General features: G+C 38.4%; 1 protein-coding gene across 2 annotated transcripts; it reads right to left on the bottom strand.

Annotated features, from left to right (window-relative positions):
- Positions 1 to 5,128: 5,128 nt before the first annotated feature.
- On the bottom strand, positions 5,129 to 8,086 carry LOC131330673 (transcription factor MYB101-like). Of its 2 annotated transcripts, none has more exons than XM_058364341.1 (3): positions 7,313 to 8,086; positions 6,196 to 6,964; positions 5,129 to 5,630 (listed from the first exon to the last, which is right to left on the bottom strand). In XM_058364341.1, exons 1-3 carry the CDS (start codon positions 7,619 to 7,621, stop codon positions 5,344 to 5,346), a joined length of 1,365 nt encoding a protein of 454 aa, XP_058220324.1. In that variant the 5' UTR covers positions 7,622 to 8,086; the 3' UTR covers positions 5,129 to 5,343. The 2 variants fall into 2 exon arrangements, with proteins under 2 accessions (XP_058220324.1, XP_058220325.1); XM_058364342.1 differs by having other exon boundaries at positions 5,449 to 5,630; positions 6,174 to 6,964.
- Between the last annotated feature and the right edge of the window lie 3,152 nt (positions 8,087 to 11,238).

Genomic DNA, 11,238 nt, shown 5'->3' with positions numbered 1-11,238 from the left:
ACCGTGCACTAGCCCTTGTGATGTTGATAGTTACAAAAATACTATACACACAATCGTTGTGTGTGTTGTGTAACTAATTATGGACGTCTCCTAAGGTTTATGTTTTTTTGTTCAAAAGCTTAGGTATTAGGGTTTTGTTCATTTCTTAAGGTTCCACCAAGGATTTGTGTTTTTCTTTTGGGTTCCAATAGAGATTTGTCCCTAGATATCTATTTGGTGCTTCATTGAGAGTTATGGGTATAGCCGGCTCTTTGTTTCTCTCCCTGCTTATAGTAAATCATCTTGCTATTTTCCCTGTGAAGTACGTTCTTACTTTGTGCTTGAGCGGAAACACATATATCTTTGTATTCTTGTTTATCCCTTATTGATTTGTTATATATTCTCAATTTCTTTTCCGGCACAACAGAGGAGGGAAGTGGCACATGCAACTCAGGATCCCGAAAATTAATAGATAAGTTGTGTGAAAAAAAATTTAGCAATCAAGTTGTTAGATGTTTTCGATAGTGAATAAGTTGTGGAGAAATGTCAAGTTGTAGATGCATTTGTGAGTAGAGTCACTGTAACAAAAAAAAAAGTTTTTATTGACAAATTGTTATTTTATGTGAACAAAATAGTAAAATGTCATAACTTATTGATTAGTGTGAACGATATAGTAAGAACACCTACGTTTTTTTTTCTTGAAATTACTACCGAAAACACCCCTTATTTTATACCAAGGGATTAAAGTCGATCAAATACTCAGTATTTGAGTAACTTGATTTGTATTAACAGGGATAGGTATATACATATCATTCCAACACAGTAATTTCCATACATGCTCAAAACCACAGGCCCTAAAATTTCATATTTTCTTCTTAGTTGTTCAAGTGAAGCTTCATCGAATTCGAATGACATAAGCCCTTCCATGTAATGATGTCAGAGATGCATCCATTGTATGGGAAATGCTAGGGTACAGACTTTCGTACCATATGCACCCGTATGATCAAACCATTGAAAAGCGTAACCAAACTATTGAATCCGACTCTTTACAAGCAAATTTTGTCAGGGCTTAGTTACAAAATCAAAATCAGGAGACCCACTTTAGAGATACGTGTGGATTTTTGCCTTAGCTTTTTCACTTTTGGAGAACAATTGATGGGGTAATGTCTCCATCAAAACCATACCCATTCATAGAGTTTATTAAAAGTTGTCTCTCTCTTCATTTTAGGATCACTTCCACAAGAAAACTTTTTGTTGTAATAAGTTCATGTATTGTAGTTGACGCTGACAAAAGAATTCTCACTTCAATGTACACCTGGGGGTTGAGACTGCTTGTTGATTGAAGGGAAAATCACGAATCAAAGGTGCGGACAAGGAAGGAATTGAATAAATACCGGTTCAGAGCTCTGGAATTTCGGAATTATACCTTGCTACGGACGGTCGGTCCGCCGACCGTGCACACCCGGCACGCGGGGTCCATTCCAGGTCGAGCACAGATAATTCGAAATCCGAATGAAAAAAAAAAATGAAAGATTAGGTCAAGCACCTACACGTATCGAATTGAGCTGATTTTTCACGGGCCCACTTGAAAAATTATTGAACGACTCAGATTACCCGTGCGAGACTCCGAGTGAGCTCCGTGTGCCGGGGTGTGCACGGTCGGCGCACACCTGGTCAGTGTCCAAAGGATTTCCGTTACAAAAAACATGGCATCGCCATGACTAATAACCAATACACGTTCGGTACCATTTTGATTCTGTCAATATCCCAATACCTCTCATCAAAACAATCAATGTGATGCAAAAATTTGACTCAAATTTAGTAAAAATTAAAAATAATAATAATTAAAAAGACCGTGTCGAAAAATCAAGAAAAAATTAGGCGGCAATGGCCCTTGGAGCTGATGGCTAGCCCTAGCCGGCTCTGTCCCATACTCCCAATATCCCCTACCTAATATTCCATGTTCTTACAAGAGGCCCAAAGCGCCTATGCCAGAAGGCTACTGGGAGTATATGGGCTTGATCTGCCCCAAGGCTCAAACCGATTACTTTTGTTCATTCTGTAATTTTGTTTTTTTGATAGGCAAAAATAATTTCATTTATCATGACAAAATCGGGATACAAAATGAAATCAGTACTTTGTTCATTCTGTAATTACGCCTTCTAGTCAAGAATTGGGTGGTGATCACGAGTTTTCTTTTTTCATTTCTTTCTTTCCTCCATTTGATTTAGTAGATGATTTTTTCTCTTATGATCAGCTTGATTTAGTAGAAGATAGCTAGTAAAGCATGATATATATGACTGCAAGAGATACTAATTCCCAAATGTTTTACCTTATACGCGTTTAAGATAAATTTAATGCGCACTACTTACAATGAGGATGCTTTCGGCTAAGAGCATCCGCAATGGAACTAATCAAAATCAATAATCAAAATGTGCCACGTCAGCATTTGATTATCCATGTAATCCATAATTAAACTTAACAACCTCTACTTTCACATTGGTTATTTTTGTATCCCTAACCAAAAAAAACCCCACAATACACAATGCACATTTGTCCAATCGCAAACGAGTTTTAATCAAGCACCCGACCACACCAAATTATTCGTCTCGATGAGACGATTCCAATATAGAGTGTTTTTTAGTTATTGAGTTTTGAGTTTAATTGTTGAGTTTGGTTATTGAGTTTTGGTTATTGGTAAAAGTTGTTAAGTATGGTTATGGAATGGGTGGAATTTGATTATTTACTAAAAGACTTGTAATTTTGATTATTACAATGTGGGGTGTTTTTTGAGCATTGTTGTTAAATTTGCTTATTCATATCCTTATTACAATGCGGATGCTCTAAGAAACTCCAAAGTAATAGTTAAGTGTCTAAATGGTAGTTAGAACACACGTACAACGTACAATGTAGTTGATGCAATTTATAAAGCCCCCCTGACATCGACACTCATAAACAACTAAACAAGTGAAGCTTAAATATATTTTTAAAGCTCGTTAAGTTCACAAACTAAGCTTGATCAATCCATTACTCGGCTTGCTCGACTTGTTTATCAAACCCATACCACCACCCTTGTTATTACACAGTACTGCAGAGGCACATTATCTGGGTTGTAACTTGTAAGCATGCAAAAATGAAGACAAAAACGTGTTTTGAGTACGTAATAATAATTATCAATTCTATCTAGTGTACAAAATGTTTGGAGAATAGCATGTTCCTCTTAGAAAAATGGTATATATTGCCAGCTGCCATACTCTTCTGGATATATCTTCACTTTCACTCCAAAAGCATAAGAGTTCTACTTGGAAAAGATCGACCTCTTGAGCCCTAAGAGTCAAAGACATCGTGGCAAAGTATGGCACAAGAAATGCCAGCCGAGGGCTATTTGTTTTCTTTTCTTTATTTTAATAAGCAAAAAGAATTTTATTTGTTTAATTTCCATTTGCTTACGTAACTTGATAATGTAGAATGAAAAAAAGATTATCAAAAAAAAAAGCGTGGTATATGTCACTATATGGAACGTGAGGCATGTTTGCTTGGTCATTTTATAAATTAAAGCCAAATGAGCGATGGGTTACCCTCTTTATGTGCTGATAACAGAAGACAAAAAGACAAAAAAAGTATCCGGTTTGGGTTAAGCTCGCTTCCATACTCCACCAAACTCAACTATTTTGAGTCCATCTAAGACCCAAAAAAGAAATTCGATCAAGCCGTTCCTCTCGTAACTCTTGCATTCAAGAATATGTGAGCGAAAAATCATCTTGATGGAAAACCGATACCAATATCAATAAATCCATTAAAGTTCTTCTAGCCTTATAAAGTCTTTATTATTTTAGGGCATAATACTTCCTTATTTTATGAACATAATATTTTGTTGTCACATAAAAGTTCTTCTAGCCTTATAAAGTCTTTATTATTTTATCCAAGGATTTTTATATAAACCAAAAAAAGCTAGGAAAGCATTTATTTTAATTTGGGAGTGTGAAAGTGATTGAGAACACGTAAAGGAGAAAAATTGAAAGCAAAACCCAAGCTGACGGCATTGTCTCATTTTAGAAGCTAACTAAATACGGATGCCTCCAAAAATAGCTGCTGCTACTTTTAGCGAGATTCCGGAGAAAAGAAAACGGGGTACTCCACACCCTATAGTACACCTTGTCGTTCGGCGGCGTCTGATTAGCCAATCGTCAATCTCGGCAATCAATGATTCAGATATGTTTGTCAATTTTTACAGGTGAAAGTTAATTTGGCCAACCAGTAAGAGTGCTTTGGCGTTTTGAATTATCGATTGCGAAAACGGATGGTCAGATGCCGCACTGCAGGCTGCACTGGTGTGCAATTTTCAGAATTGCAAGGCATGACGCTAGCTAGCTATTTGGACAGCGTTACTGAGGATAAAATTTCTTTGTTTGAAAATGGAAATTATGACAGCTGTTGTATGCGAGAAATCGCAGATGAAAATTTTGCATAGGACGAAAATAATTTGGTTTTCTTGGACACATATGCGAAAGACATTCAGCGCGCTAGATCGGTTACAGAGCAGAAAGTATTCTCTTTGCGCCTATTATTAGGTTCACTTCGGGTTCGACTTGTTGATGTGAATCGTTTATCTTTTTTTTTTGTCGTCGAGTAGATTAATAAAGTTTAGGTTGATCAAACACTCTTAGTCATGTGATCAAAGCACATTTGCTTTACAATTTATTTTGTGATTTCTTGTTGTTTTATTTTCAAGACAAATGTATTCTGATAACATGACTTTCGATCAACCTTGAGCTTTCTCATGGGACACCTACTTAGCAAGACGAAGAATGTGAACAATTCAGATTAACTAATTGAAGGCCGGAGCCAGAGCAGGTGCACTGTGCATAGCACAGACCCTTACTATAACATGGAGTGACAAATTTTGATATTCTACAAAGACCTTGTCGCATATCGTATAAACTGAGCATGATGATTCTAGAAAAGTGGCGATGAAATTTCTCTACAAAATTTGTGTTGTGAGCATGGATGAAGAAGGGCATTTTATTGATGACTTGTTTAAGAATTGACTTTCTAGTCTTTAGCCAGCAGAAATTAAACACCACAGATTTATCATCAACTAAAAAAGTTCTGTATACTTTGGAAAAACTTCACAAACAACAGAAGAAGAAAAAAAACACAACACGAACTTCGCACATTGTCTAACCAACAAAACGGCAGTACTCGTTGAATGGTAGAACTAATACATGTTCCGATTTTATTATCAGAACTCTAATTCAATGATCGTTACAACGACAGAATTGAAAGCCACCCGGAGATAGCTAGGGAAGTACAAGTTTCCCTATACTTGATCTATTTTGATCGAATAATTCTTCACCGAGTCCTTTAGCATATCCCGGGCATGTTGTTCCAACAGCCCGAACCCAGACTCCAATCAGGGCTTGCTGTTGCCGGGGCAGTTTTGCCAGGCGTGTGTGAACCGTCGGGTGAGTTGTCCATTGCAGAATCTCCATATTCCTTCATATTTGATGGTTTTCCATTCGAACTGTCTGCACTTGCATCATACCAAGGAGGAACTGGATCAGTCAATGGGAAGCTGTTGAACAGGCTGGAAAAATCATCCTCACTGTGATCCATCTCTTCTATTAATATTGGTTCCGTTTCCTTCATCCCTGTGTGACCAAAAATTAATTGCACAATTAGGTTAATTTAATGAACAAATTAAAATTCTATACAGTGCAATAAATTAACCAACGACAGCACTACAACAATCATCCACTATCTTTACACGATGATTAACATATGTGACCGTGACATTTTGATCTTTTTTATTTTATCAGCAAAGGAGAACTTCACTATCAGAGATAATAAACGATGAGTTCGAGTACAATAGGGAAAGAGATGCATTGGGAGAGCTTCGAAGAGTACAATGACTTTCGTGATGCTGCTTGCTGCAGCCAAAAATTTAAACCACCCCTCCTCCTCGTTTGTGACTATAATCAATTAACTTCATCCATTTAGGTAGCATAAGTTCATGACATCGAATAAAATCCAACATTGAAAGGACTACTTTGTGATTCACATTTTGAGCTAGTTTCTCTGCCTATAATTCACATTTCGTCTATGACGAAAACGATTCGAAAACCTGCTTAACCACTAGCAACAAGTAGTTCAAAAAATGAGGGCAAGGTTAACAGTAATTGCACTAACACTACCATGGAAAATAAGCCAACTGACCAACAGATGAGTTTGCAGAGCTCGAATCGTTGAAGAAATTGCCAGCATCCTCCTCCGTCAACCCATCCGGCTGGAAACTACTATGTGCCCCAAATGAAACTTCATTCCTCAAATTTTCTGATTGCACCAAAGCGTTAGACTCCTCCAAAAGAGCATCCAGCAGGCCACTATTGGCCGCTGCCTGATCAGGTGCGTCGCCTGTTGTCCCTATCACAGTGTAATCACCGCCGCAAGTAGTCCCGGAAGTAGCCGGTGTGGGCATTGCCACCGCCGGAGATTGGATTGAAGGGAGCTCTGTTTCGTTACAGGGCGGGTAAATCGCAAACGGGTTGATCTCAAAATCATCGGGCCTGAATTGGAATACCGGGTTTTGGTACGGTGGCAAAAATTCTGTCTTGATCAAGCTCTGATTGAACAAGGTTGAGGGAGAGAACGAAGATGATTGTGGCAAAGAAAAGTTTCGACCACTTCTTTCTATGTTGCGAAAAAACGCGAATTGTTGGCTGGGATTGGAGAGGAACGAGGAACTAGGACAGGGTGGTTGCGACGGGTTCGGGATTGTGGGGAAATTTGTGATTGGATCAAGGAGGGGGTGAGAGGGATTGAATTTCGATTTGTGGTAATTTTTATGTTGGTGTAGTTGAGGATACCGATCGTATTGTTGTTGTTGTTGAATATCGTCGGGGTATATGGGCAAACCGGCACGTTGGTGTCTCTTGACTCGGGTGTTCCAGTAATTCTTTATCTCGTTGTCTGTTCTACCGGGAAGCTACACACAAAAAAGAAAGAAAGAAACTAATAATGGTTGAGACATAGATTAAAAAAGTACAGACTAATAAAAGCCTTTTATTTGCTCTTCTTCTTCAATGAAAGTTTTTTGATTTTCTTTTTTTTAGATAGTGAATTCTAATTTTTGGCCTAATTCTTCTTGTGACGATCATCAACCAATGATAACAACATACAGTACTGCCTTTCTTAAAATCCATCACTTAACAAGTTTAATAATGAGCATAACGATCATATTGTTCCGATGGAGAGACAAAACTATAATTGGCTTTCCAGGTAGTAGTAATTTCCAAACGAACAATTTCGACCAAGAGAGAGAGAGGGAGAGAACCTGAGAGGCCATGCGAGCCCATTTGTTACCAAGCTGGGCGTGGAGCTCAATAATGAGCCTCTCTTCTTCGGCAGAAAACGAACCCTTCTTCAAATTAGGCCTCAGATGATTAGCCCATCTCAGCCTACAACTCTTCCCGCACCTCAACAGCCCGCAGTTCCTCTGGACCGCATTCCAATTCCCTTCCCCGTTCTTCCTCACGTACTCCACCAACATCGCGTCCTCCGTGGTCGTCCACGGCCCTTTCTTCACCCCCTTTCTCGACCCACCACCCTCCTCCCTCGATCCGCTTCCGCTGCTAGCCACCATCTTTACTCCTTATGGTTTTCCTTGTTTTCTGAATGAAATGTTGGCTTTGTGATAATTGTATGGGTGGGTGGTTTTTACCAAGAAAACAAATATTGAACCAATAAATCAAACCACGACAACGCACCGAAATTGTTACGTTTATCGTATCTACTTTGGTGTTACTTAGTGTTCTTTTTATGGGTTTTTAAAGAGAATCATACGAATTATATCATAATTGAGATATGATATAAGAACTCTCTTCTCTCCCGATTAGGAGAGATCGATGGAGAAAGGAGAGGTGGAGGGTTAGACCAAGGAGGGGTATTGTTTTTCCCCTGTTAATGATTTTTTTTAAAATTGTTGTTGAGAAGCAGAAAATGGGAGAGAGAAGGTGGAGAAATGGAGAGGAGATGAAATGGAGAGAGAGAGAGAGAGAGAGAGAGAGAGAGAGAGAGAGAAGGCGATAGGAGAGAGAACCCGCAAGAGTTTTCTGCGGATTTTAATGGGTGTGAGCTTATATTCCGCTCCGACTTGCATGCCGTCATTTTATTTTGTCAAAATAAAATATATCACCAGATTTTTTTATCCTTTTCTCTTCTTTTTTTTTTTTTTGAAATGCCGATTAATTTATACATACGTGCTAGATTATTATGCGGGTTAACTTTCTGTTCGTAGGAGAATCCTAGACGGCTGTACCTCACCGCACAAAGAATGGCTACAAAACCACTAGATCAAGCCCCATGATCTATCGGATACTAATGACTTAGCAACGTGATCCACATGTAATATCGTGCTCGTTGGATTTATTCGTGTGCGTACGTACATTTATTGTATTTTGTTGAGGTATACTGTCTAATTATTAACAAATTTAAGTGGATTTTGTTCATTTTGACTTCGTGTTATTGATTCAGTGCGCGCAAATAATACTAAAGAAAAATCAAATTGCATTTTGAAAAATATAAAAATAAATAAATTAGCGCATTTTCTAAACCCAAGGGGTGCTTAACTCCACAACCTCGCCTTTGAATAAGGTTGAAAACCCCAAGCGTAGGGTTAGATCGTCGATAGCATAATAACCGAAAAGTCCGGGATCGTACCCACAGAGAATCGAAAATAGCTTAATCGGATTGTAGGTTTTATGGTGGATTGCGGCGTTTAAGACGGCCAACTTGGTTTTACTTTGAAAGTGGAAATACTAAGGAAAAAGACTAGAAAAGAGCTTTATGAACTAAAAGAGGCAAGCCTAGGGATCATCCATCTCTTAAAAAAGGCCGTTATCGATTCTCGAATATAACTCAAATGTGAGTCACGACCGCGCGCTCACACTCGGAGGATTTAACTTTAACGACTACAATTATCAAAAGATGTGATTAAACGGAACTAAATCAACCTATTTTTGCTATTGTATCTAACACGTAGGAGGCCACGAGCCCTCGGCATATCGCTTGCTAAGACCACTTGACTAAACGACATACTAAGGAGTTAACACCCCCCGCTTAGACCGAAATGGCTAGGTTAGCTTAATTCAGAAAATTATAATTTTAAGCCCGAAGGTTTGAGAACCAAATAACCACCTAAGTCATTGGAAAAGATTAGTCCGAGACTTAGCCAAGAAACTACTCAACCATAGCTAAAAGACTAGACATGGTAAGAAATTGGAGCAAAAGATTTAATCGAAGAAAACGTAAATAAGCTTGATTTATGCAAAGATCTAATCCGTACAAACAATTTTAATGAACGAGAAATTAACAAACGAGAAAGACTTACAAATGTTCTTGAAGCAATTAACCTAGAAAGCTTGAAGAACATTAATGGAGTTCGTAGGAAAGCAAGAAATACTTAGGCCCAAAAAAAACTAGAAATGGCCATCCCTTCTATAAAAGGCATACAAACCTATTTGTAGGGCTTGCAAAATATCCCCTACAAAAGACCAAAAGATCCCTAAAATATCTCAAAAACATTCCACAAGTGAAAACTTTCCATAAATGGAAGGTTGAAAAGTTAACCAAAAATCTGTAGATTTTTCCAGGTTGTACCGGTACTGGAAATGCCTCAGTACCGATACAAAGCCTTCAAACAACTGAAAAAATTGAACTCTGGACATCATGTACCGATACTGGGAGTTGGCCAGTACTAGTAAAAGCTCAACAGATTTTTTTGGGTAACTTCGCGGGCTTGCTCCGGACACTCCCGAACTCGAATTTGGGTGTTCTTTAGACCATTAGAAAGCTTGTCGAGTCTACTTTCTAACCCAAATGGTTTGGATCAAAAGTAATTTGTACATCAAAAGTTATGACAATTCTACCCTTAGCTGGTCGGAAGATAATTTGCTTTGATAAAATCCTCACATGTCCTTCAATTTTCTTAACCCTTGGGCGACTCGAACAACCTCCAAACCAACTTTTCATGACTTTTCGGGCACTATCACGGGGTGACACGTGACCTTGAGTACTTGATTGCATCCGGAGCATTCCTTGGCGTTCAAACGCGCCTTATTATATGAATTACCTGAAATACACAAAAATCAACCTTACGTGCAATATCGCATAAAAACGACAACATATATGTACAAACACAACATACTAAAGGATTTAGGCACCAAAAATATGCATTATTGGGTGCTTATCACACCCCCCAACTTGAACTTTGCTAGTCCCTAGCAAACTAAAACAAAACACATTAAACTAAGCTATGCAACCTTCCCAAAATTCAAGATACAAAAATTATGCTCAACTACTGCAACTAGGCAAGAGTCCAAAACACCCCTTCAAATCCGAGCATACACAATCCACGCACAAACATGCCATGAACTAGGACGAACAAACTATGCCATATTAGAGTAGTCAAGCATGCATGCACCACAACGAATTTCGACTCCAAAACTCACAAGGATACGCTCTTATTCAACTTTTCACATAATAAGATACAAGACACATCCCATGACAAGCGCTAGCGAGTAAATATAATAGCCAGAGACAAAAAGCTACGCATGCTAACAAAAGGGCGCTTAGAATGAAATGAAAACTAATTATTGACAAGTATGGAACGACTAGAACAATCACAACTTAAGAAATAATAGATATCGACCATGCATCAAATTGAATTAATCAGCGTACAAAAGATCAACGAAGGACTTTATTAGCTTATAACGATCTTGGATACAAAGGAAAAGGGACTACAAAAATGTAGTGGTCATATACTCGCACAGTTCATCTACCATTGGCCACTACCGACCCTAAACTACCCAAGGCATGGCCACATATCGGCCAAACACCAAATAAAGTTACGAAGAAGAAATAAAGAATGACTACTAGATAAGTCATACAAAAACTACTACCATCAACTCAACCACACATAATCTTCATCCTCATCCGGCTCCTCTTGATATTGAGCATCGAACTCCTCCTTTCCATTGGACTCTTCCTCATCCTGAATGTAAACTAGCCCGAAGATCACACCAATCCTCTCATCATAGTATTCAACCCTCTTTCGAATATGATTTTACTCTTTCATAGCATTTCTTTGATCTTTCTTTGAGGAATAGGGTCATTTGAGGTGGGATTTGTAGTGAGAGAGATTAATGGGCCAATTTCGAGGGCTTGGAGAAGGAAATGAAAATTTGGGGCCTTAGCTTTTGT

This window comes from Rhododendron vialii, chromosome 6a, assembly GCF_030253575.1.
Source record: "Rhododendron vialii isolate Sample 1 chromosome 6a, ASM3025357v1".
NCBI classification, from domain to species: Eukaryota; Viridiplantae; Streptophyta; class Magnoliopsida; order Ericales; family Ericaceae; genus Rhododendron; species Rhododendron vialii.
The sequence above is the reverse complement of the archived record's forward strand: the minus strand, read 5'-3'. Positions and strand labels throughout refer to the sequence as shown.

What these genes read in the sequence shown, in the direction of transcription:
- LOC131330673 (XM_058364341.1), bottom strand. Translation starts at nt 7,621, where the DNA reads ATGGTGGCTAGCAGCGGAAGCGGATCGAGGGAGGAGGGTGGTGGGTCG. An exon ending in GGGCTCGCATGGCCTCTCAG is followed by an intron (nt 6,965 to 7,312) that starts GTTCTCTCCCTC and finishes TTTTGTGTGTAG; the next exon opens with CTTCCCGGTAGAACAGACAA. An exon ending in CTCTGCAAACTCATCTGTTG is followed by an intron (nt 5,631 to 6,195) that starts GTCAGTTGGCTT and finishes TTGGTCACACAG; the next exon opens with GGATGAAGGAAACGGAACCA.